Raw genomic sequence first — 25,701 nt, forward strand, 5'->3', positions numbered from 1 at the left:
CCCAGACCAGTGGCCAACAATTGGCACAGGCCAGCTCCCAGTCTGCAAGGCAGTCAAATAGAGGGGCCCCTTGAGCCTCGGAGAGATCGACTTTGGCAAACTGGTTCTAAGCTTTTTTCAGGTTCCAGGCCAGTTCAGGATCCAAGCTTTGGCTCTTTCAAGCCTTGGCCTCCCCAAAAATGAATCCATGTCACTGCCTAGCTACCAAATAGTGCAACACAGCAGTGAGTTGAACAGCCCTCAGCTAGCTCAGGCTAGCTTTGCACTTATGAGTCCGTCATCCCGCCAGCAATTAGCCCAATCCAGACTAGCTATGAAACTGCAGCTCAACCAAGCAGCCAGCAACTAGCACAGGTCATCCAGCCTAGCAGTGAACAACTGGCACAAACCAGCTTTCAGTCTGTGGCCCAGCTTGCTGTCCAACAACCAGCACAAGCCAGATACCCATCTGTGGTTCAGCCCAGCAGCCAGCAACTAGTTCAAGCCAGCCAATCCGTTGCCCAGTCCAGTGGATGGCAACCAGCACAGGGCAGCTATACGTCTGTGGCTCAGCCCAGTGTCCAACCAGCACAAGCTACTGACCTGCCTGTGGTTGAGCCCAGCAGCCAGCAACTAGTTCAAGCCAGCCAATATGTTGCCCAGTCCAGTGGACTGCAACCAGTGCAGGGCAGCTATATGTCTGTGGCACAGCCCAGTAGCCAACAAGCACAAGCCAACTTCCAATCTGTGGCCCAGGCCACCAGTCAGCAATTCCAACAGGCCATTGACCTGTCTGTGGTTCAGCCCAGCAGCCAACAACTAGCTCAAGCCAGTTCTCAGCCCAGTGGACTACAAGGAGTACAGGCCAGCTATCTATCTGTGGCTCGGCTCAGCAGCCAGCAACTCCCTCAGGCCGTTGACTTGTCAGTGTCCCAGCCCAGCAGCCAACAACCAGCACAAGCCGGCTACCCACATGTGGCTCAGCCCAGTATCCAACAACCAGCACAAGCCAGCTACCAGTCGGCTGCCCAGCCTGCTGTCCAACAACCAGCACAAGCCATCTACCAATCTGTGGCCCAGGCCAGCAGTCAGCAATTCCCACAGGCCACTGACCTGTCTGTGGTTCAGCCCAGCAGCCAGCAACTAGAACAGGCCAGCTCTCGGTCTGTTGCCCAGCCCAGTAGCCAACTAGCGCAAGCCAGCTACCACTCTGTGGCCCAGGCCAGCAGCCAGCAATTCCCACAGGCCATTGACCTGTCTGTGGTTCAGCCCAGCAGCCAACAACCAGTGCAAGGCAGTGGCCAGTCTGTAGTCCAATCCTCCAGCCAGCAACTAGTTCAGGCCAGCCAATCTGTTCAGTCCAGTGGACCGCAACTAGCACAGGGCAGCTATATGTCTGTGGCACAGCCCAGTAGCCTGACTCTTTTCAATTTGTTTCTAAGCTCTTTTCTGGTACCAGGCCACTCCAGAATCCAAGTCATAGCTCTGTAGTTCAGTCAAGTAGCCAACAACCAGCACAGGCCAGCTACCAGTCTGTGGCCCAGTCCAGTGGCTTGCAAGCAGCACAGGCCAGCTCCCAGTCTGTGGCTCAGCCAAGTGTTTTAAAAACTGTGCAAGCCAGCGATCAGTCCGTGTCCCAAACGATCAGGCCACAAGTTGCACAAGTCAGCAGCCAACAGTCACCACAAGCCAGCTACTCTGTGACTCAGCCAAACAGCCTGCAAACCGCACTATCCCGCTACCAGTCTGTATTCCAGCACCGTGAACTAACGGTTTTCAAGCCACTGCAGGCCCAAGGGGGATAACTTTATCAGGTTGGCTCCAAACTTTATTCATGCCAGGAGTATGTATTGCAGCCCAGTTACCAGCTTGCAGCCCGACCAGGATGGACTGAATATCAGCCTCCATCTAGACCAGTATCTCCATCCTTGGCTCAGCACATCAAACCTGTTGTACAACCTAGTTACCAGGCTCTGTGACTCAGCCAAACAGCCTGCAAACCACACTATCCCGCTACCAGTCTGTATTCCAGCACCGTGAACTAACGGTTTTCAAGCCACTGCAGGCCCAAGGGGGACAACTTTATCAGGTTGGCTCCAAACTTTATTCATGCCAGGAGTATGTATTGCAGCCCAGTTACCAGCTTGCAGCCCGACCAGGATGGACTGAATATCAGCCTCCATCTAGACCAGTATCTCCATCCTTGGCTCAGCACATCAAACCTGTTGTACAACCTAGTTACCAGGCCCCAGTGAAGCCTGGGCAGGACACCTGTGTCTGTGGTGTCACCCAGCAGCCATGTCCCTCCTGGCCCACTGCAATCAACACTCCAGTCCACTTTCAGACTAGCACAACTGCCTGAACCGCCTAGCTACCAGCTTCCAGTTCTTCCAAGCCGACAGCCTCTTGCTAAGCACAGACTGCCCAGTTATGATTCTGTATCACCGCTCCGTGGACCGCAATCTGGACCTCTGAGGCAATTGCAACAGTCTGGCTACCAGCCTCCGGCCAAGGCAAGATGTGTATCAGCCCCTAGTTAGGCCTGTGCAATCCAGCTACAAACCCTCAAGCAGTCTAGAACCATCTATCTACCAGCCTCAAATGTTGCCTAGCCACCAGTCACTAGCTCAGTCTGGCTACTTCTCCCCAGCCATTCCAGTGCAGTCTCTGTACAAGCCCCAGGTTGTCAAATTATGAGACCGTATCGCAGCCTGGGTTCCAAACATCTATGCCTGGGCAGTCAGGTTACCAATCTGTATCCAGATCAAGTTCCCAAGCCCTGGTGCAGCCCAGTAGTCACTATTTCAAGCTATGAGTCTGTGTCTCAGTCAGTGCAACGTGGACTTCAATATCCAGCACCGAATTATCAGCCTGTCACAAACCAGAATGCTCCTGGACCAGCTCAAAGTAGCCGGCATTTGTCTCAAAGCAGATCCAGGTTGTTGTAACAAGTGAAGTCATAGCTGTTTACTTGTGTCTGCAGTTTTCTGGTTGTGGATATTCGTTTTGAAAGTATCAAATTTCATTAAGGTTGTTTTTTTTTGTGTGTGTGTGGAGTTTAAGTGGAGACTAACTGTCTTGCCTTTTGTTGGTGGTTGACGAATCTGTAATGAAATTAGGTTTCGTATATCTAGTAGTTGAGTTTAAGTTGGCTGATAACTGTTCCAGTGAACAACATCTACCCCTGGTTTCACAGACAAGGCTTAAGCCTAGTCTCTGACTAAAATGTATGTCTGAGCTCTTTAAAGTTTTTCCCCACTGACTGAATTCGAATTTTTTTTTTTCTTTCTTCTCTTCCTTTTAAACCTTGCCTTAAACACAGAGGCATTCTTGTGTTGGAATAGAAAAGGGCCCTGTTCGAACTATTGGTATAAAATTAGAAGCAGCCAATTCCCTAGAATAATTATATGCTTAAACATTGCATATATGCATAAACAAAGATTTGTACTCCTGGAAATGACTAAAGTAGTCAAACCGGTTCATTAGAAGGGGGTGTCCCAATACTTTTGGCAATAGTGTACAAGCCAACCTGGCTATTCACAATCTTTTTCTGCAATTTAATTTTGACCTACTATTTCCGCTTTTGACCATTAGGTATCAGAAACCTAATTCATTCAAAACCTTTTCTATGGACCTTTCTGTACCACACTATTCTGCTGATATGGAATGAGTTTAGTTGGTTATATTAATAGAAATGCTTCACTGGGGCAAAAAAAAAAATCCTAAAATAATAAATAGGATACCCCATAACACCAGCATTTCCAGAAGTATCCAACATTTCTCAATCATGATCTTACTCCGCTAAATGTGACTATTAGCTTAGCTATGCACATACAGCATACAATGTTAAAAATGTTCTACATTATGAACCTTAACACAAAAACCTTTAGCTTCATACACTGTAGATAATTGTGACCCTGCCTGTGGAAACCCAGCTAAAGTATAAATTTTTAAAAATAATTTATGCATTTAACAGATGCTTTAAGCGCTTTAGAGTGCATTCAGGCTATATATAGTTTTACCAGTATGTGTGTTCCCTGGGAATGGATATGGCAATGCTCTACCACTGAGCCACAGGAACACTAAAACCGTGGATGAGTAATTAATTCCTTGATTTGCTTAATAAACACCTTAATAAACACCTTCTTTGAGATCGTTTTGGCAGACATGTTTGTGTATTATTTTCAACGTGTGCATTGCTAAGTTTAGTGTGTCAAAATAGAAGCACAGCCTTAATTCGCATGCAGTGTATCTGGTTGCCATGACAACCTCAAGCGCTTCCTGCCGCTGCTCTATGTAATCAGAGTGTGAATTTGTAGATTTTCTAAAGCAAAACCAAAATGTGTTTAAAAGTGCGACTGACCAAATCGTCCGGCCCGATCTCGGCTACTACTAATAAAACAGATCTCTGGGGGCCCCCAAAAGTGCGTGGGCCCTTAGACTCGTCCTAACTTTCCCCCCCTTAGCAGTGCCCCTGATTAGCTAAGTGGGTGACCATTCAGCATTGTGCGAACTCTGCAATACACAATAGAATTAGATATATCACAATATATAAAATATTTATATATATAACTACATTAAAAAAAATTCATGATTGTTTGAAACACATTTTTAAATATAAATTTTTAAATATTTCAGTTTGTCATTTGCCATTTTTACCACATGATTCTGTAAACATTTGAGAATTAACAGTTAAAAAAAAAGTAAACCTTATTGGAGATTTTTCTTTAATTAAAACACTGGTCTTTAAAACATACATACATACAGTACATACATAACATATTTTTGTGTAGATGGTATATAACATTTCAGTGCCTGAATTCAAATTGTTGCATTCAGTTAAGTAGAACAAATACGAATTGTGAATTATGTACATATAGATTTATTAAACATTTACACAGAAATGTAAATATAAATATGGCCCATTAAGCAAAAACACAGAGTGCAAAGTGAAATAATTATAGATCCTAAAATGCTGGAACAAGAATTTCTAGAATTGTGGGAATTAATATTCATTAAGGGTGCTGCACCTGAATGGTCATCTTTATCATGAATATTAATTTCCTCCCCCTACATCAGCGAAGGACCACCTACTTACCTGTTAATCATCCCCTGATCTTCCCTGCGTTCCATTCAGAAGGGCTCGTCCCTATGCCCTAATCCCTTCAAAGGGTTTACCCTCCGGAGTGAGAGCTTCAAAGGGTTGAAGGGTTTAGGGGACCAAACAACTATTTCTTGAAGTGCCCTTCTGCGTCCTCATCACGTGCCTACACGGAGGCGCCGTCATCATGCAAAGAATCTGCGCAAAGGATCATGGGAGCCCGAAGTGTCGATCAGTTGTACCCTGCGAAATCCTTCATTCTGAAGGGCCCTTTGAAGTGGCCAGTTTTGAGCACTTTGGTTTGGAACGACCCTTCAATATGGTGGCCATGATTGTTTTCACTTCGAAGTGCCCTTCGGAGGGTGATACATCCCGTTTGGACGCACTGCTAAAGAAAGCTTATAAAGTTTGCAGATTACTTGTGGCTTTAAACAACAATAATTGTCCAATCGAAACATTTGGAAATGCACATTTATATGCACATGCACAAGAAGGTTAGATTAAAATTAAAATACATTTAGAAGAACAGTTATCAACAAAGAGTAACACAGTGATGTGAATGATATATGTGCTCATATAACAAAATCAGACCCTTCACTAGAAGCCTGAAAAACAAGTGATCATGGAAGATACATTTGAGATGCATGTTAACACATGACCACTGGTGATCGGTTCCCCGTATCAGAAACAGATCTTAATGCCAAGGTTTAAATAGGGCCAATATAATATTATCCTCATAAGAAACCCAACTCAATTCTCTGTAAAATTAAAGGTGTGCGATTGAAGCTGGAACACCTGAACCTAATAATTGCATATTACACGTTTCCATGACAACTGATTATCTGGAAACAACAGGTAAATGGCAGGTGCAGGCACTATAAAGGAACAGTTCAGTAACACTAATATGTGTTGGGGGTGTATTGTGTGTTTTATGGTTCTGTAGTGGTGTTGCTGCGGTAGGGAACTGGTGTATTTCTAGCTGGATATGGAGGACACCAGTATACGTTTCTTAAGGTATGATATTAAATCAGTTTATTTGTTTTATCTTTGTTTGGTTCTTCTATCAAATACTAAAGATAAGTCTTTTGTTTTACAGAATTTCTTTGGCCTTTCTCAGTCTCTGTGTCCATGGTCAACTTGGAAGTGGTAAGTTTTATTCAGTCAAGTTCTGTAATCCAGGTTTATCAACATGTCCCTTTGACTTATTTTTTCCCCCCCTTTCTACTTAGTTGATGGCTTTGTCCGCAGTGCAGGTTATCCTGGATCCTATGAGGCTGGTCCCCCTTTGCAGGATGTTGTGAAACCACAAAATTCCAGCTGGTATGGCCAAGGAGCTGTATCTGGTTCCATCGAGCCTCTAAGATCCAAGAATATCCCTTACAGTGCTGCAGTTAGGGGTGTTTACAGCAGTGTAAGCTATAGCCCTCAAACAGTCTCTTTTGGCTCTGGTCCAGTGACAAGTGTTCATATGCTTGGTTCTGACTCCAGTGCTAGAAACCAACTTCAAGGTTCTCTGATATCTTTAGCTGGTAGTGGCCGTCTTGTTTCTGGTTCTGTGGCAAGTGCATTGGGTACAAGTGTAAACGGTGAGTCTGTACCCCAGCCAGCACAGCTCAGTTCTCAAACTCCTGCGCCGACTAGTAGTGAGTCTGTAGTGTCTAGTAGCCAGCAACCAATGCAGACCAGCTCCCAGTCCAGTGCCCAACAGCCATTTATCAAATCCCAGAACGGTGGACTTGTGCATGTTGGTTCTGGGCTCTTTTCTGGTACCAGGCCAGTCCAGACTTCAAGTTCTGGTTTTATATTCAAGCCTGTGCAGCGACAAAATCCGTCCTCCCTACCTGGTTACCAGTTAGTGCAGGGCAGCCATGGGTTACATTATGAATCCAGAGTTCAGTCCAGCAGTGTGCAACCAGCACAGGCAGGCTACCAACCCATGGCCCAGCCCAGCATCCAACAGTCATATCAAGCCAGCAGCCAACGTTCTGAACAAGCCATCTCTCAATTTGTGGACCAGTCCAGTGGCCAGCAGTCAGCACAAGCCAGCTACCAGTCTATGCAACCGCCTAGTCTCCAAAAACCAGGACAGACCCAATACCAGCCTGTCTCACAGCCCAGTGGCCTGCAGTCAGCCCAAACGCGCTACCAGTTTGTGCCCCGGCCTGGTGGCCAAAAACCAGGTCAGACCCGATACCAGCCTGTCTCACAGCCCAGTGGCCAGCAGTCAGCACAAGCCAGCTACCAGTCTATGCAACCGCCTAGTCTCCAAAAACCAGGACAGACCCAATACCAGCCTGTCTCACAGCCCAGTGGCCTGCAGTCAGCCCAAACGCGCTACCAGTTTGTGCCCCGGCCTGGTGGCCAAAAACCAGGTCAGACCCGATACCAGCCTGTCTCACAGCCCAGTGGCCAGCAGTCAGCACAAGCCAGCTACCAGTCTATGCAACCGCCTAGTCTCCAAAAACCAGGACAGACCCAATACCAGCCTGTCTCACAGCCCAGTGGCCTGCAGTCAGCCCAAACGCGCTACCAGTTTGTGCCCCGGCCTGGTGGCCAAAAACCAGGTCAGACCCGATACCAGCCTGTCTCACAGCCCAGTGGCCAGCAGTCAGCACAAGCCAGCTACCAGTCTATGCAACCGCCTAGTCTCCAAAAACCAGGACAGACCCAATACCAGCCTGTCTCACAGCCCAGTGGCCTGCAGTCAGCCCAAACGCGCTACCAGTTTGTGCCCCGGCCTGGTGGCCAAAAACCAGGTCAGACCCGATACCAGCCTGTCTCTCAGCCCAGTGGCCAGCAGTCAGCACAAACCAGCTACCAATCTATGCAGCAGCCTAGTCTCCAAAAACCAGGATTGACCCAATACCAGCCTATCTCGCAGCCCAGTGGCCAGCAGTCAGCACAAGCCAGCTATCAGTCTGTGCCCCAGCCTAGTGGCCTGCAGTCATCTCAAACCAGCTACCAATCAGCGCAAGCTCCCTACCAGTCTGTGTCCCAGCCCAGTGGCCAATCTGTGGCTCTTCAGCCTGGATTCCAGCTGTCTTCTATGCCACAGCAGTCAAGTTATGCGTCTCTTTCCAGTTTTGGTTCCCAACCCCTAGAGCAACCCAGTAATGTACAACTTGCTTCAAGCTATGAGTCCGTGTTGCAGCCTGACCTTCAGGATACAGCACCACTGCGCTCCCAGATTACTCAAAACGAGCGCTTGTCACCAGGCATGTTGAGGCTGTTGCAGCAAGTGAAGTCATAGCTGATGTAACTTCAAATTATTATTATTATTTTTTTTTTTCTCCAAACAATAAATCGCCTAAAACTTGGTTTGTGTTTGCTGGGTTCTTTTTCAGCCATCTAAATCTGCAAGGGCTTTAATGTGGTCTGATGCAGTAATATTTTGTTAGGTGTATGATGTCTTCTAGGAAAGGGGGGGGGGTAGAAGGAATGCTTGTCTACTGGTAATTTAATATCGTTGACCAGTGAAGTTCTATTGTTTGCCATCTCTTCGGTTTTCTTTGTTTGGTGTTCTCTGTGGTTATGTAATCAGTTTAGATTCTTTTAAAAGCTCTTATTTCGTAATTTATTACAGGTGCTTGGTTCAAGGCGTGATCGCAGGCTGGTTATGCAAAACTCATGGGTAACTAGTTTCTGTGTCCTCTACAGGTTGATTGTATATTGACATCACTAGTGGATGTTTCTCCAGTTGCTTGTCATAGTGTGCATATAAATCCTAAAGTGGTGCTGGTGTAGTGTTGTGTGTGTGTGTGTGTGTTTTTTTTTTTTTTTTTTTTTAAACGGCTTTTATTTCCATCAATCTTAAGGGGTAAGTGTTTTTACAAAGTCAAACAAGTTTTAATGACATTTGAACAAATGGGATGAGTTGCTGAACAAAGAAGGGGGGTTGATTTCAAAAGTTACAGTAAGTATGTTGTGTTGCCACTGGCTGCTTTAAGCACTGTGTCACGTTCTCATGGACATGGAGTTTTGCCAGTTCTCGCTGTGAGAGAGATATATATATATATTACCCCACTTTTCCACCAAGTTACTTGTTCTCAAACCTGTCTGGGGGGGAGGGCATGGTTTGCCATTGCAAGAATGATCAGCTGTCCTTGTCTCCCTGTAGCACTGTCTTATAGGCCTCTTACAGTACATTATGGACATTGCAGTGTATTGCTCAGGCCACATAAGAAATGCAAGTCCTCATGTCTCCTTGCAGCAGAATTATGGCATGTTCAACCAGATGATCAGGGACCCTGGGCATCTACTGTTTTTTTTTTTTTTTTTTTTTTTTTTTTTTTTTTTTTTTGGGAGTCCGTAGAAAGGTGCTGTGAGTGTCTCAAACTGTATGGTTAATTGAAAGTACGAAAAAAATAGTTAATTTTCAATAAAAATATGAAGCCCAAGTGTGGACAGTGCTTGAGACTCAATGTAGGCTTTATTTGATTGTAATCTGGTTTCTCTCCTGGCTCTTCTCCACACATTACCCTTGGGATGAAGTTTTTGTAATGGCCACACAAAGTCTAAATTAACTTTTATTCAGAAATCCATTGATTATAGCGGAGGTGTATTCAAGTCATTGTTGATGAATTAAAAGTTGTACAAAAAAAATATATATAGGTGCTTTGCCACTGCATGGTACAGCTCGGCTCAGTTTGCGTTTCCACTGCAGTTTAGTACCGCTTTAGAGTGGGCTGGATTATAGTCATGTCGTTATAGTTGTGCCGCCTCTACTGCCGTGACCTCCTGATTAATCATGCGATTAATCGTGATAAAATGTAATCGTTACCCAGCACTAATACATATACATATTACAGATTGTGGCAGTTCTAAAGTGATTTTCACTTTAATTTTTTTCTATTAAACAAATGAATGACCATAAAATATATTAATTGCATACATTAAATGCCACAATTCGGCACTACATTGTGAGGTGTGTTATGTATTATGTAGTCGTGCAGGACCCCTCTTCTAGACCCAAACACAATATAAAAACATGACCCCCCCCCCCCCCCTTCTCCCAATTTCCTCCCACAGGATTTGAAAAGCATTTAAATTAGCAGCAAATATTTGAATTAGCAGTAAAATGAAAAACATGCAGACCATGAATCTTACTGGAGGGAATATATTAAACACAAACTCACTGAGTATCATTCTAAAGTGAAATGATGGTAGTTCATCTGTTTTCCACATTCATTAAATAGGAATACAGATTACAAAATTTCATTTCACAACATGTTTATCATTTCATAACATTATTTTATGCTGCTGGCTCTCTCTTCATAGCCTTGAGTTTGAGGTCCCTTGATTCTGGAGGCTGTCTTTGTATTTCATTGAAATCATTTGAGGTTTCTCCAGCGAGACATGCAAAGATCTAACTTCTTTTTTTTGTAGTATGTACAAAATTAATCTCGAACCACTTAAGTTAAAACTACTGCAAAAGAAGATATCCCTGTACTTAATGTACATTAATTAACATGATTAATAACAAACTGAAATAGCTTAGTAGCTTTACAAGTTATTCAAAGGGGTTCTACAAACATGAAAACAGTGAATGTTGAATGTTGTTGTATAAGGTATGTATAATTTACATAGGCTACCTCATTTCTTAGAGCAGTGGTTCCCAACTCTGGTCCTGGAGGCACCCCAACACTGCATGTTTTGCATGTATCCTTAATCAAACACACCTGATTCAGGTCATCAGCTCATTAGTAGAGACTCCAAGACCTGAAATTGGTGCGTCAGAGAAAAGAGACATGCAAAATGAGCAGTGTTGGGGTGCCTCAAGGACCAGGGTTGGGAACCACTGTCTTAGAGTACATGACCAGAGTTCCTAAAATGCCATAACTTCACTATTATGGGACAAAAAGCATCTTTCTCTAATGACCATTTAAAAGTAGCCATATGTTCTGATACATTTTTTCTTATGATTTTTAGCATGATCAAATTTTCATTATTTGTTGTTTAATATTCAATGCTTGGAGAAGCTCTACATAGTTCTCTCCATAGGAATATTATATGAATTATTTTTTCATAGACATGTCTTATTACATCTAGTAATACAGGCAATTCAATCTGGTAAAAATATATTTTAAATAACGCTAACATCTTTTTTTTTCATTGAATGCATTCATTCTATAAAACAAAAATATGCTTGACAAAATCAGTTCAATAAGACTAAAATAGAAGGTCAGCTTTTCCTGTGATGAGGGCTGTGACACCTGAATCTAATAACTGTATATTACATGTTCCCATGGGGGGGGGGGGGGGGGGGGGTTTTTTTTTTTTTTTTTTTTTTTTTTTTTTTTTTTTTTTTTTTTTTTTTTTTTTTTTTTTGTAAAGTTTTTTTTTTTGCTGAACATGGAGGGTACCGCTGTGCAACTCTTAAGGTTTAATTTGTTGTTTCTTTTTTTTTTTTCTCTTCTATAAAGCATATGGCTGTGGCTTGGTATGGCCAAGGAGATGTATCCGATCCCATCAGGCCACTAAGATCCAAGAGTTTCGCTTATGGTGCTGCAGTTAATGGTGTATATAGCAGTGAAGGCTATAGCCCTCAAACTGGCTCCTATGGCTCTGGTCCAGAGACAAGTGTGTATAACATTGGTTCTGAATCTGATGTTAGAAGGCAAAACCCAGGCTCTCTGTTATCTTCAGGTGGCAGTTTTGTTTCTGGTTCTCTAGCCAGTGCATTAAGTACGTGTGAGACGTAAGACTGTACCCACGTCAGCACAGCTTAACTATCAAAATTTATCCAATTTATAATTTATCCAAGCCCAGTGGCCTGCAGTCAGCACAATTCAGCTACCAATCGGTGTCCCAGCCTAGTGGACAACCAGGACAGGCTCGTTACCAGGCTTCATCACAACCCAGTGGCCCACAGTCCGCACAAACCAGGTACCGGGCTGTGTCCCAGCCCAGTGTCCAAGTACCAGCACAGGCCAGCTACCAATCTGTGTCCTGGCCCAGTGGCCCACAGTCAGCTAAAACCAGGTACCATTCTTCATCCCAGCAGCCTACAATCGGCACAAGCCAGCTACCAATCTGTATCCCAGCCTAGTGTCCAAGTACCAGCGCACGCCGGCGACCAGTCTGTGTCTCATCCCAGTGGCCTGCAGTCAGCACAAGCCAGCTACCAATCGGTGTCCCAGCCCAGTGGCCCACAGTCGGCACAAGCCAGCTACCAGTTAGTACACTCCAGGTTTCAGGCACCAATTTATAAGCCCACATCTCAACTGGTTGACACTGGGTTTCAGCTCTCTATGCCAGAAAAATCAAGTTTCCATTCTCTTTCTGTTCTTGGTTCCCAACCCCTGGAGCAACCTAGTAATGCGTTTATTCCTTCAGGCTATGAGTCTCTGCAGTCTCTTCAACCTGGCTTTGAGGATCCAGCACCACTGCTTTCCCAACCTACTCCAAGCAAGAGTTTGTCTTCCGGTGTGTTGAGGCGTTTGCAACAAGTGAATTCATAGCTGTGTAACTGTCTTTCATGGTTTAATGTTTGCTTTTTGAAACAAAATAAATGACTTTAATGTGCTTGTGGTATGTTCACTGTTTTTATCGTTTTACATGTGCAGGTGACTTCTAGAAACCAATTTCTGAAGATCACTAATTTCCAAAATCAAGTGACCAACATCTATTACTTTTGTTAAGACTGACAATCTAGCACTACAGTTCCCACCTTTTCTAGAACCCTTCAGAACCACACAATGCAAAAACTTGACTTTGGCTTAATTTGTTCCCCACGAGGTTCTACATCTAAATTAGAAGCAGACATTTGGGGGGCGGGGACACATTGTAGAGGATTTATTAAAACGCATTAAACAATACACTGAGTACAAAGTGAAATGATGGTAGTTCACTTATGTTTTCTCGCGTTATCTCTGCAAAACAACTGTTTCTCATAGCTGTTTAAAAACCAGGACAAAGAGCCCTCTGGTCCCAGGTAATGTGGTGACATCTATCATGTGTTCATTGCAACCAAGGTGTCTTAACCTGGGTCTTTTGGTAGCTTTTGAAGCCTAGTTTGTACTCGAATGAAAAGATTTCTAATATTAGACTGAAGCTTTTTAAATACTAAATACATTCATTTTGGCTTCAGTTTGATTGCATTTAAATGGAGCTTAATATCAATATTGTGACAAAGTACAAGTGAAATGGTGTAAACTCATCACACGGGATTAAAACCACTTCATTTCCCAACACATTTTATGCTGCTGGCTCTTTGTAACCTTGGGTTTAAGGTCCCTTTGCGCGTGAGCAGTGTTGGGCAAGTTACTCTGAAAATGTAATCAAATTACTGATTACTCCTTTTAAAAGTAATCGTGTTACTGTTCTGATTACTTTATTTCAAAAGTAATTAGTTACATTACTAGTTACGTTACTTTTTTCTCCATGAAATTTATGAAATCCCAGCATACACGCTCCCGATAAATATTTGTTATTAAAACATCAACATTCACACAACACTTATTTTGAACTAAAGCAATTATAATCTCTAAAAGACAACTCAGTTCATCGCAATCTCACAAATCTCTGTTATAACACAATACATATATGCATAATGAATCTTTCATAATGTCTACAAATCGTGTGTTATAATGAGAGGATTCGTGAGCATGCAAATTTCAGCACTACACTGCTGACTGGCCATTGTGTTCCAGAAATCACCATTGCTCAATGCAGCAAACGCGTGTTACAGCCTAAATAGAAACTCTGCCTACACTTGCGCCTGTTAATCATTTTGGTCCCACTTTATATCAGGTGGCCTTAACTACTCTGTACTTACATTTAAATTAATCATTTAATACAATGCACTTATTGCGTACATACATGTTTTTACATTGTACTTATATTTTGTTATAACACAATACATATATGCATAATGAATATTTCATGTCTACAGTTCGTGTGTTATGAGAGGATTCGTGAGCACGCAAATGTCAGCACTGCATTATGCTCAACGCTGCAAATACGTGTTATAGCCTAAATAGAAACTCTGCATGCACCTGTTAAACGTTTTTATTTTATATTAGTTTGTAGCTTTTGTGCAATATATGAATAATTTATTTGTTTGAGATATTTTGTTTAGATATTTCTATTTTGCATGAGTCCCGTGAATCCACTGGCACCTGACTCGACAGTGCGTGTGCTACATCCTTTTTACAATCTCTAGATTATAAAACACTGCATTCTGTCAGCAATGTAACGCGGCAGTAACGTATAGAGACCTCAGCTTGTAACTATACTCTAATTACTATTTTGAAAATTATAACGCGTTAAATTACTCCGTTACTAAAAAGTAATCAAATTACAGTAACGCGTTACTAAGTAATGCGTTACTGCCCAACACTGCTCGTGAGGCTGTCTTTGTGTTTCAAGTGTGTGTGAACATTTAACTGCTTTTTTTCCCCCCCCCCACATTCGTAGTTTACACTGATCATTTTGAACCCCTCAAGTCAAAACTACTGCAAAAGAAGCTATGATCACGTTTACGGTCAGCCATGACACTTAAGTGCCATTTACATTGCTGTTGAGATGCAGAAAACAAACAAAATACTCCATCTACATTAACATGACTAATACCACAGACTCAAACGGAGTATACGAGTTATTGAAAGAGGTTTCTACTGCGTTTGAAATGGCCCATAGCAGATGCCGTCTCTATGGTAACATCTGGCCTCCATTTAAAGTGCGCTGCTTAAAAACAGTTACACAAGGCATATTTCAAATTGAAACAAAAACAATCCATATCCATACAACTTATGGCACCAGAACAATCGTCAATACTATCCATAAGCTCGGCTTAGTAAAACCGGAGCAATTAGGGTCCAAGTTCTCAGCGATTCACAAAATGTCAAGCAAAATGCATCTGACAAAAGAATGTGATAATACAAAATGTGGATAATTAAGTGTACAAATTAAAAGCATCTGAATGTGAGGAACATGGTTGAAACAATGCACAAATATCCCTGTGGAGCAGAATTTACTTTGTTCCAGAAATTAAAAACAGAAATATTCCAGACATGCTGTTGATAGCATGAATATAAAATAATAATAGTATATAATATACAGTGGGTATGGAAAGTATTCAGACCCCCTTAAATTTTTCACTCTTTGTTATATTGCAGCCATTTGCTAAAAATCGCTTGTCCCTCACTTTGTAAAATCAAACATAGATGCATTGTACCAGAAATGTGAAACTTGTATTGTGTTGAAGCACCTGCATGACTTATAAATGTAAACATTTAAAAATTAAATTTAAATTAAATCGAATTTACATAAAACAACTGATTATATAAATTGTGAGACTGCTTTATATGTTACCAAAAATTTCCAGACATACGAAATTGTGGGCAGCATTTCCTCTGCAAATGAATTACTATGAATGCATTTTGTTCAGTTTTTTACAAACCGAGGGATATTTTTTTGTGGTATTCAACAGCTTGCCAGATGATGTGAATAGAGTTCACGTTGCATTTAAAATGAAACATTCCAAGATTTTCAAAGTATTAGCTCATGAAACATTCCATTTGCCATTGATTTGACTGTCCTTTAAAGGTGCAATCGGTAATTTTTGTTTAGTGAGTATTATTTAGTACGTCATGTGATCTAACAAGAGGCAGACCGACTCTATGTAAATAATTTTTTTCTTAGGCTACTGCCAATTTTAATTGTACACTGTTTTAAATGTCTCAGAACTTTTTAGAATAAAAAATACTGAAAGCACCTTTAAACCTTCATGGACAACACTCTTTTTCTTTTTAAAGGGGAATGTAAACTAAAAACAATCCAGTACAATTCAAATATCAAACTTTAGTGCTGGCAAACTGTAAAATTATCTGAAGTTTTCCAGAGAAAATTATAGTCATTGCACTATTCTGTGTTTAGGTGCACTACACAGCAATAACCTGCAGGGGTAGCAACAATACGCAATCCATGAGCGGAGCCAGGAGCAAAGCACAGGCTGTAGAGGTGGGACATCTGGCCCTTGAACTGGCCAGGAACTAGTTGCACCTCCAGATGGCTCAACGTTAGCAGAGATGAAAATGTTCTTCATGGCCATCAAGAAAAACAAGCCATGATGTAAGAATATTAATTCAAATTATTTTAAAAAAAAGTCTAAGCTCAGAGGACTGTCAGAACAGTGGGTGCCCTCTTCATAAGCGTCCTTAGTCTTTCCTTGATCGATCAAGACTATCGTATCGCAGAAGATAAAAAAGAATGAAAGAGAAACTGAAATCTACCGAATAAAACTTACAGGCATACATGTACAGATTCTGAAAGACAAAAGTGCAACTGATAAGGTTTGCTGTTTAATATTCATCAGTTGGAGGAGTTCTCCACGGTTTTGTCTGTAGGTATTGTATAGAAAGAGGACGGAACAGCTGCGGGCTAGTCCTCAATGCATATAACATCGCTAGGTTTGCCTGATTTCAGATCAGGGGTGGCCACATCTCGCAGAGCATCACTGGACTTCTTCTCCAGGTGGCTGGTTGGGGTTGGAGGTCCGTTTGAGGACACTAAAAAGAAGCATTATAGAACAGCAGCATTATATTTCCATATATTAAACCTATTTAATTACTTTCTTTCTGGATACGTCTTGTTCTCACACTGCTTTCCCTAGACTGAACACAAGCAAGACTGCTTGTGTTATTTTAGTATTATTTATATACTGTATATGTACTATTACAGAATTTATTAATATTTTGAATTAGTTTATCTTTATTACCTTCATATCTTGGTTTACATTTGAGTGATTTTGTTATGTGTTTGTCATTTTTATTTCTATATAGCTTTAATTTTTATTTAAGTTTTGGTACCTTTAGTACTTCAACTTATTTCAATTAGTTATTTTTGTTTAATTTTATTTCATTTCTTTCAGTAGTTTACGTTTTAGCTTACAATAACTAAAAAGACTATTCACTGAATTTGCAAAAGTTAATTTGGTAGCAAACTAGATATTAATGTAGATATTTATGCACTAGTCTAACTGTGGCTGGTTGATTTAAATGTTGTTCAGGTGGACTCTTCCTTTCTAAGTGGGCGGTTCTTGGACAGAATTGATGCAATTCATAGCTTTCAGTCACGTGACCGGCTCGAAGACTTGGAGGGCAACACATCCATAGAACTGCAGAACAAGCCTGTCAATTTTCCATCTGTTTCAACACCGCAAATATTTAGATCACCTCTCAAAAGAATAAAACAAAGCTATGTGAACAAAATGCAAGTTTTGGCCATTTGCAATCTATATTAAGCACCCGCGGCAATATTTCAATCATTAAACAGTGTGACAAAACTTTGTAAAAACATTTAAAGTGCCTTAATATATTTAAAAACAGTAATATTCTCTATATTAATGATGCATAGGTTACATAGGCATTAGGCAAGCAGATGAGGCCGGAATATGAATGCAATTCGCTTAATGGTTCAGTGTTTTCCTTCTAATGGTTTTCTATGGGAAACCATTTAACATGAAACTTTGCACATTGCATTTATATTCTGGCTACATCTGCTTGCCTGTAGAAAATATACATAATCAATAAGGTGTTTACTGAATTTCGCCTTTTAATATCTGCGTTTTACTACATTACAACTTAATGCAAACTGCGTAAAAAATAACTTGCGGTCAGTGGAGCAAAGCTTCGTTTTGCCCTCCAGGTGGGCGTTCCTATAAGGGTGTGACGTCACGTGAAAACTATCAATAGGAATTTATTACGTGCTCTTCATTTCAAGGCTAATGTAGGCCACTAACCGCTGACGTACGGCCCCAGGGGCATCTGGCTGTAGTTCACCATCGCAGTGCCTCCAGGTCCACGGAACCCTCCGGCGAAACTGCTATTATACATCTGAGAACAGCCGAAAGAGCCCTGAGGGAAAGGCTGAGAGGAGATGAAACAAAATATTCTTACATGAAGGTTCATCCACATGAGGCTCATCTATTATTCATCTTACATGGACTACACATATGGCAAAAGACATGTCATGCTGACCTGCTGAGGTGGCGGCTCGTTGCCCCAGCTGGTGAGCCTGCTGAGGATGCCCCGCTCTGACATCTGGAGCCGGGCAGAGACGGGTGGGACCCTCGAAAGCATGGAGGGCAACCGTGTCACATCAGCCTTCATATCGCTTAACAGCTCCTCCAGTTGATTCAACACTAAAACACCAGTGAACATAAAAATGGATAGTTTAAACACGCCTAAGTTAGTTTTTGTTGTTTTGTTTTTGAAAGAAATTAATACTTTTATTCAGCAATGATACATGAAAATGATCAAAAGTGACAAAATTACATTTATGTTATAAAATATTTCTCAAATAAAAGATTTTTTTCAATTAAAGAATGCTACAAAAAAAACAAAAAAAACTGTTTTCAACATTGATAATAATAAGAAATGTTTCTTCAGCAGCAAATCAGCATATTAGAATGATTTCTGAAGGATCTTGTAACACTGAAGGCTGAAGTAATGGCAGCTGAAAATTCAGTTTTGCCATCACAGGAATAAATCACATTTTAAAATAGAAAACAGTTATTTTAATCTGTAATATTTTGCAGTATTATTATTGTTTTTACTGTAGTTCAAATAAATGCAGCCTTGGTGAGCATAAGACAGCTCTCTCAAAAACATTAACAAATCTTATGAACCCCAAACTTTTGAACAGTTATGTACATTTAGTTTATGTTTGGTTTATAAAGCTACTGTGGTTAACAGCAAGCAACATGGGGCAGTTCCAAGCATCAGGTTGTTTGTTATGTTTTTAGAAAATCACCTTTGTGCAGCACAGCATTGGCTGGCTTGTTACCAGCAAGGGACTCTTTGGAGAGGTGCTGGTGGGACTCAGCCAGGCACTCCACCTCTGCAAAACGTGTGTTGAGGGCCATGGCGGGGTGACTAGGATCCTGAGTCATATTCAGGTATGCAGCACGCCGTAGCTGCTCCTCAATTACCAAAGCCTGTTCCAGAAGCTAAAATGTGAATGAAGAATGTGTGAATATAAAAGATCACTTTAATTAATTAAAATAAAACACATAATAACTTGTACCTTAAAACGTCTGGCGAGAAATTTATTTTTCATTTCTAAGTAGTTCCCTTTGTGTATTTCAGTCTTGAAAGGCTCATTGAGGATGGCATACCGTGGGTCATTCTGAATGTCCTGCCACCGTGCATAGCCATGTCTGTGAGTAGCTGGTTAAGGTTTCACTTCATATACAAAAAAGGTTTTACTAGGGTTGGGTATCGTTTGAATTGTATTAATTCCAATTCCGATTCCACTTAATGATTCTCAGTTTTGATTCCAATGTGGTTAAAAAAAATGAAATCAAACATTTAAATAGCAAACAATTTATTCTGTGTCTCATTTTGCAAAACATTTAGTTGCAGCTGAATACCATGAACAAAAATTAAGAGCAGTTTGTGTGCAAAATAGAGGTGCACAATTCTGGATAAATTGAGATGCATGGGAAAGGCCGGCGACGCGGCTTCTCTTTCCCTATTCAGGAAACCAACCGAGACGTTCCCTTTCATAAGTTCACTTTATGCTGCGAAGCCATTGCTATGGGAACAATATTCCATAAGGCCTTCACGTACCTGAAGATAGCTGGAAGACCGAGGAAAGAGTCCACTCAAGCAGATAAAACCTGGGAGCCATCCTCACGTCAAGTCTGTAGAACTTGATCAAAGTTTGAAGAGGTCCATCCTGACGCAGCACAAATATCTTCCAATGAAGAGCCCTTAAAAAGAGCCTGAGAAGAAGCCATTCCTCTAGTGCACACCTAGAGGCGAAGCCAAGCGACATAGGCTGCAGAGATAGCCTCAACCACCCAATGAAACATTCTCTGTTAGGTGACAGCAGCTCCCTTGTTTTTACTGCCAAAACATACAAACAATTGGTCAGATCTACGCCACTGGTCTGAGCGGTCAACGTAGATTTTCAATATCCTCACCAGGCAAAGACTAGGAAGTCGCACATCACACAAAGGGGAAAAGCCTCCAAGATCACCTGCTGGAAGCAAAAGGATAGAGCCACCAAAAGGACCGTCATCAGGGTCAAAAACTTCTCTGACACAGGCTCCAATTGATCAAATGGATGGCCTGCCAGACCTTCCAGGAAGATAGATAAATCCCATGAAAGAATTTGTACAGGGCGGAAAGGCCTAAGCCGTCTCGACCCTTGCATGAAACGGGAAACAAGGGGTGATGAGCATGAGTCAGTAGGTCATGCCTGAGGGGAACCTCCCAAGGAGGGCCAGCTAGTAGACTGACCAGGTCTGAGAACCACATCTGAGTGGGCCAGAATCACCTGAGTGGGCCACTAGCAACGTACTTTGAGCAGAACCACTGAGAGCAAATGGATCGGTGGGAAGGCATAACTCTGGTCCTGGGCCACTCCTGAGCCAGAGTGTCCACTCCCAGAGGTAACGGAGGAGACAGGGAGAACCAGAGCGGGCAATGCACAGTCATGCTTGAAGCAAACAAGTCCACTTCTGCTCGGCTGAACGTCTGCCATTTGAGGCTCACCACCTGAGGATGTAACCTCCGTTCTCCGGACTCCAAGACCTGCCTCAAAAGTAGGTCCGCTCCCAGGTTCAGATAACCTGGGACATGAACCATTCTGACTGACAGAAACTTGGTCTGTGCCCAAAGAAGGACATGTCTCGCCAATCTGCATCCTTTAGATCGATAGTCACAAACCAATCTCCGGTTCGGATATGAGACTAAATGGATTTTAACATCAGTATGTTGAATTTGCTCACTCTGAGCGCAAGATTTATGCAGTGTAAATCCAAAATCGGATGTAAACCACCATCCTTCTTGGGCACAACAAAATAATGGCTGTAAAAGCCTGACTCCATCTGAGTGGGGGGTATTTCTTCTATAGCCCCTTTCTCTAAGAGTGACAAAATCTCTTGACTCAAAGCCAGGATCTCCCAATCCTTTCCCGAATTGGATGGAGTAACAGCTTTGAAAAGTAGCAAAGAACATGACAAAAACTCTTTCCTATGGGCAACTGATAATCCGCTTCCTGAAGGAAAAGAAATCTGATGAAATCACGCATAGCACGATATGCTGATATGAGCATATGAGACGTATTTCTTGGGGTGGTGCTAAGCGCTACTGGCCAATAAAATGTCGTAATAGTATAAGGGCTTCACAGAAGGTGTTCCCATAGCGACGACTTCACAGTGTAGAGTGAACCTATGAAAGGGAACAGCACTTTAAAGAATAAGTTGGGTGAACTATTTAAAAAAAAAAACATCAAAAAAGGAAGTAATACACTACTGTTAAAATGTTTTGGGTCAGTATTTTTTTTATTATTAAAAATGTATACTTTTTCAGCAACAATGCATTGAATTGATCAAAAAGTAAAGACATTTATAATGTTACAAATGATTTATATTGCAAATAAATGCTGTTCTTTTAAATAAATTCTGAACATTCTATTCATCAAAGAATCACTGTTTCCACAAAAATGGTAGGCAGAATATTGATATTTAATTATTATTTATTATTTTATTACAGAATATTTCATATTGATGTTAAGAACAGTTTTTGAGCACCAAAATATTAGAATGATATCTGAAGGATCATGTGACAATGAAAACTAGAATAATGGCTACTGAAAAATTAGTTTTGTCTTTTGTTTCTATGTTAAAATATATGAATATAGAAAACTGTTCTTTCAAATTGTAATAATATTTCATAATATTACTGTTTTGTTTTTGTTTTTTGATCAAATAAATGTAGCCTTGGAGAATAAAAGACTTCTTTTAAAAATATTTAAAAAATCTTACCTACCCAAACTTTTGAACAGTAGTGTAACTTATATGAATGAAATGAAATGATGCAGTTCTAATTCCCAATTCCATTTATTCAAACTGACACATCACACTCATTTATGTTCACAACTACATGAAGGTCAGAAAAAAAAAGAAAAAGAAAAAGGAAAGAAACGAAAGAACAAAACCAACAGAAAAAGAAAAACGATAAGAGATATTATTAAAGGAATAATAAAACAGCTCAAATGTGCCATGGAAAGAACAGTGAGGATACGTTACAATGCCAGCCAGCAGCCAGTAGTCATGGCGACGGTGCCAGATGTCGTACATTTTGCCAGATGATACAGCTGCACGTTCCTCGTTTTGCCACAGCGTGTGTAATTCTGAACACATATAAACACTCTGTATCTCTGCTATCATTCACACAGAATTTTGAATCTGCTGTCCATGATACAGTATGTGTGCATGCGTTGATGCCCATCGAAGCGAGACAACAAATCAGAACGACGTCAATAAGACTACAACTCACCAGTGAATCCACCATCTGCGATGTTAAACATGAACCGGGTCTTGATGCTGTTCTTGTCATCTCTGTGGCTCTCGTCCGTGTCATCCCTCGCGTCTTTCTCTCCATTCAATTGGTTCTCAGGGGGATCTTCAGATTTTAAATCATCAGGAATGGCTGCAGAAACTACATAGTTTGGCAAAGGCAGAGAATAAGGGTGTTCAACTCATTTTTTAAGCCTTATGGATCAAATCCTTTTGTTGTGAGAATTACTAAACTAACTGAAATCTCATTCCAATTTTTACCCAAATTTTAGTGTTGACTGCATGTGTCAAGCTCAAACATTTCATCTAAAGATATATATATCAAATTTATATTTATTTTCTGAATGCTGTCTATTAAATTTGGATGTCTGTTTTAATTTTTAATGCCGGAAAAATACAAAAATTACATAATTTATATTTAAACATTCTTTGGTAACAGGGTTTCATAAAAATTCAACATAAAACATAACATAAAAAAGTAAAAAAAAAAAAAAAAAAAAAAAAAAAAAAAATTTTTAAAAAAAAAAAAAACATTTTCAGGTTAAGCATCTACTTTTACTGACCATTTGTTGAAAAAGAGTTTCAGGCGTTATTTTGTATCCATTTAGTGGAAAGTGTGTTTTAAGATTCACTTTATAAAAGAATAAAGAAAATAAATGGATCTGGAATCTCGGCCACCCCTTTTATTCTGTTTTTGGAAGTTTTATAAACAAATGCCATGAATACTGACCTGGTTTTTGCTCCTTATCATCTATTTTTGATGGGCTGGCTTTATATTCCCCTCTCTCCAGAGAAGTTTCTTTCCCTTTACCACAGTCTTGAATAAACAAAATATTTTAATATTTTGTTTATTGAGAGAAATGTTTTATAGAATCATTATACGCATAGTGAAGAACCCTCACCTAATGGTGTCTGATTGGCTGTCTGCTCACTAGGTTTTGTGGGTGGCTGTGCTTGATTGGACGATGGATCTGAATGGACAGAAGGGGTATCATTCTTCTCGCTCTCTTCCATTCCTTTTCCTTCAGGACTTCCGCTTTTTGGTTCTTCTCCATCATTAGCTTTCTCTGGGGCAGGGGAGGGTTCTGGCATAACTGGCTGCTGTGAGAAGAGAGAGATTTTAATAAGGATAAGAGAAATAAAAGACAAGGGAGATATTTCTGGATGACTTCAGTCTGACCTCAGGGTCCAGCGATTTGGTGCTTTCTGGTTCTGTAATGTCCTTGTCTTCTTGAGAACAAGACACTGACTCTGTCTTTTCTGTAAAAACAAATGTAACAGTCCAGTTATTCACAAACAACCAGGGTTTCATTGTGTAGTACACACACACACTTCCACACACCTAAAGGAACAGGTGTGCTGGGTTGAGTCAGAACTGGACTGGCAGGAACAGGTGTGTTGGGGTCCGACGACACACTTTCAGTAAGTTTTTTCAGTTCCAATCCTACAGGAATCAAATCTGGTGTACTAAACTTCCCATTCACATGCTCAAACTCCTGAACCTATATACACAACATTAAAGAGGAATTTTCAGTACAGAGTTTTTATTTATATATAAATATATACTTTATTTTATATCCTGTTTAATTTGCTTATTCTATGTTCACTGCTACTTTCAAAATAAAAATCTGGGTTAAAATCCACATTAAAGTAAATAATGCTGTAGAATGTTAAAGAAAATAATTTAAATTATTCACAAATAAAAAAATTAACTTCAAGTTAGATCTTTTTATCTATCAAGTTAAAAACCTGTGCACATAAAATGCAGTAAGTAATTCACCACCTTCTTGCGGACCAGAGACATGACACCAATCCGGGTGAGGACATGTTGGCGGGACAGGCCTTCCCTCGGGACCCCATCTGCAAATGTTTCTGCTCCATCTGCCCCTGGCTCACACAGGTGCCTCATGAACAGAGATACATAAGCCCTGAAAAACACACAGAACCAAAGACCAACGAATGAAAATGTAAACAAAAAATATATATATATACATATATATATGAAGAAACTATTACAGAGAGACACGTGCACATACCTGAACTCCTTCTCACTTTTCCCTCGCAGGTCACGGACCAGCCAGTGAGAGTTGAAGGCATCTTGTGGGGGCATACCCCAGCGCATAATCGCATTCAGGAAGGCTTTCCGCTGCCGGGCGTTAAATCCCAAAACCTAAAATCCCCAAGGTAAACAGCCAAAGCTTCACCCGAAGAAAGGAATTATGCACAAACTCCCTCTTTTCATAAAATTCAAAGAAGATTTACCTCTATATTACCACTAACTCTAGCCAGCAACGGCGGCAATGGTTTGTCCCGCTCGCTCTTCAACTGTCTTCGAGATTGTCTGCGTCCTCCTGGAGGAAGAGGAACTCATTTAGGTGCATACCAATGTAGCATCTCGACCAATCTGACACACTAATTTTTATTTGATTTAACAAATCAATTATTCATTAGATTAACAAATCGTCACAGTCCCCTCACTCAATAAACTGGATGCCAGGATTTCTGCAAACACCAGGCCCATGAGCTGATTCGTTACACCAAGTATGATTAAAGTCAATACGATTTTTTTATGTTTTTGAAAAAAGTCTCTTATGCTCATCAAGGCTACACTTATTTCATAAAAATGTTAAATAAATTTAAAATAGCTGTTGTCTATTTGAGTATATTTAAAAATGTAATGTATTCCTGTGATGCAAAGCTGAATTTTCAGCAGCCATTACTCCAGTCTTCATTGTCACATGATCCTTAAGAAATCATTCTAATATGCTGATTTGCTGCTCAAGAAAACATTTCTTAATATCAAAGTTGAAAACAGTTGTGCTGCTTAATAGTTCTGTGGAAACTGTGATACTTTTTTTTTAGGATTCTTTGATTAACCTCTTTTGTTTTAGCTTTTCAAAATGTATTTTGTATTTTCGTTAATATAAAGAAGCAATTCAAAATATTAAATATCTATCTATCTATCTATCTATCTGTCTGTCTATCTGTCTGTCTGTCTGTATGTCTATCTATCTATCTATCTACGTATATTCGATTATAATGCTTTTATTTACTCTAAATTAAATTAATTGAGAAAAAACAGCTTAAATAGAAATCTTTTATAATATTATAATTTAATGCATCCTTGATGAATATAAGTATTAATTTATGAATTAATTTATTTATGAGAGAGGCCTGTAATTTTCATCATAGGTACTGTATATATACACACACATATACATATCATACTGACCCCAAAGTTTTAAACAGTAGTGTGTGTGTGTGTGTGTGTGTGTGTGTGTGTGTGTGTGTATATATATGTATATGTATA

General features: G+C 40.6%; 3 protein-coding genes and 1 pseudogene across 8 annotated transcripts in view; 3 read left to right on the forward strand and 1 right to left on the reverse strand.

The window, feature by feature from the left end:
* The window catches only part of LOC107555729 (paternally-expressed gene 3 protein-like), a 38,522-nt gene extending 36,901 nt beyond the window's left edge, over positions 1–1,621 (forward strand). Inside the window, exons 5-7 of one of the 4 annotated variants that reach the window (XM_016238681.1) lie at positions 455–1,059; positions 1,201–1,499; positions 1,548–1,621. In XM_016238681.1, the coding sequence (XP_016094167.1) occupies positions 455–1,059; positions 1,201–1,470 (875 nt within the window). In that variant the 3' untranslated portion in view covers positions 1,471–1,499; positions 1,548–1,621. Of the gene's footprint in view, positions 1–454 lie in introns of all 4 variants that reach the window. The other 3 variants (XM_016238674.1, XM_016238687.1, XM_016238691.1) reach the window with 3 other exon arrangements.
* A 192-nt stretch (positions 1,622–1,813) lies between these two features.
* On the forward strand, positions 1,814–2,942 carry LOC107556228 (COPII coat assembly protein sec16-like; annotated as a pseudogene).
* A 3,035-nt stretch (positions 2,943–5,977) lies between these two features.
* On the forward strand, positions 5,978–12,604 carry LOC107555795 (mediator of RNA polymerase II transcription subunit 15-like). Of its 3 annotated transcripts, XM_016238701.1 has the most exons (7): positions 5,978–6,094; positions 6,177–6,226; positions 6,310–7,324; positions 7,401–7,516; positions 7,593–7,708; positions 7,785–8,027; positions 12,094–12,604. In XM_016238701.1, exons 1-7 carry the CDS (start codon positions 6,066–6,068, stop codon positions 12,538–12,540), a joined length of 2,016 nt encoding a protein of 671 aa, XP_016094187.1. In that variant the 5' UTR covers positions 5,978–6,065; the 3' UTR covers positions 12,541–12,604. The 3 variants fall into 3 exon arrangements, with proteins under 3 accessions (XP_016094187.1, XP_016094202.1, XP_016094195.1); XM_016238709.1 differs by lacking the exon at positions 12,094–12,604 and having other exon boundaries at positions 5,983–6,094; positions 7,785–8,397; XM_016238716.1 differs by lacking the exon at positions 12,094–12,604 and having other exon boundaries at positions 5,981–6,094; positions 6,310–7,708; positions 7,785–8,012.
* A 3,275-nt stretch (positions 12,605–15,879) lies between these two features.
* The window catches only part of chd5 (chromodomain helicase DNA binding protein 5), a 34,240-nt gene continuing 24,418 nt past the window's right edge, over positions 15,880–25,701 (reverse strand). The window contains exons 27-40 of the mRNA XM_016238760.1: positions 24,654–24,742; positions 24,428–24,561; positions 24,175–24,319; positions 23,734–23,893; positions 23,572–23,651; positions 23,294–23,492; positions 23,122–23,208; positions 22,372–22,533; positions 22,117–22,225; positions 19,109–19,241; positions 18,836–19,031; positions 18,061–18,224; positions 17,823–17,949; positions 15,880–16,590 (exon numbers count right to left, since the gene is read on the reverse strand). Of these exons, the coding sequence (XP_016094246.1) occupies positions 16,463–16,590; positions 17,823–17,949; positions 18,061–18,224; positions 18,836–19,031; positions 19,109–19,241; positions 22,117–22,225; positions 22,372–22,533; positions 23,122–23,208; positions 23,294–23,492; positions 23,572–23,651; positions 23,734–23,893; positions 24,175–24,319; positions 24,428–24,561; positions 24,654–24,742 (1,913 nt within the window). The 3' untranslated portion in view covers positions 15,880–16,462. The remainder of the gene's footprint in view (positions 16,591–17,822; positions 17,950–18,060; positions 18,225–18,835; positions 19,032–19,108; positions 19,242–22,116; positions 22,226–22,371; positions 22,534–23,121; positions 23,209–23,293; positions 23,493–23,571; positions 23,652–23,733; positions 23,894–24,174; positions 24,320–24,427; positions 24,562–24,653; positions 24,743–25,701) is intronic.

The sequence above is a fragment of the Sinocyclocheilus grahami genome, unplaced genomic scaffold (assembly GCF_001515645.1).
Source record: "Sinocyclocheilus grahami isolate Dianchi unplaced genomic scaffold, SAMN03320097.WGS_v1.1 scaffold20.1, whole genome shotgun sequence".
Lineage (NCBI taxonomy): Eukaryota > Metazoa > Chordata > Actinopteri > Cypriniformes > Cyprinidae > Sinocyclocheilus > Sinocyclocheilus grahami.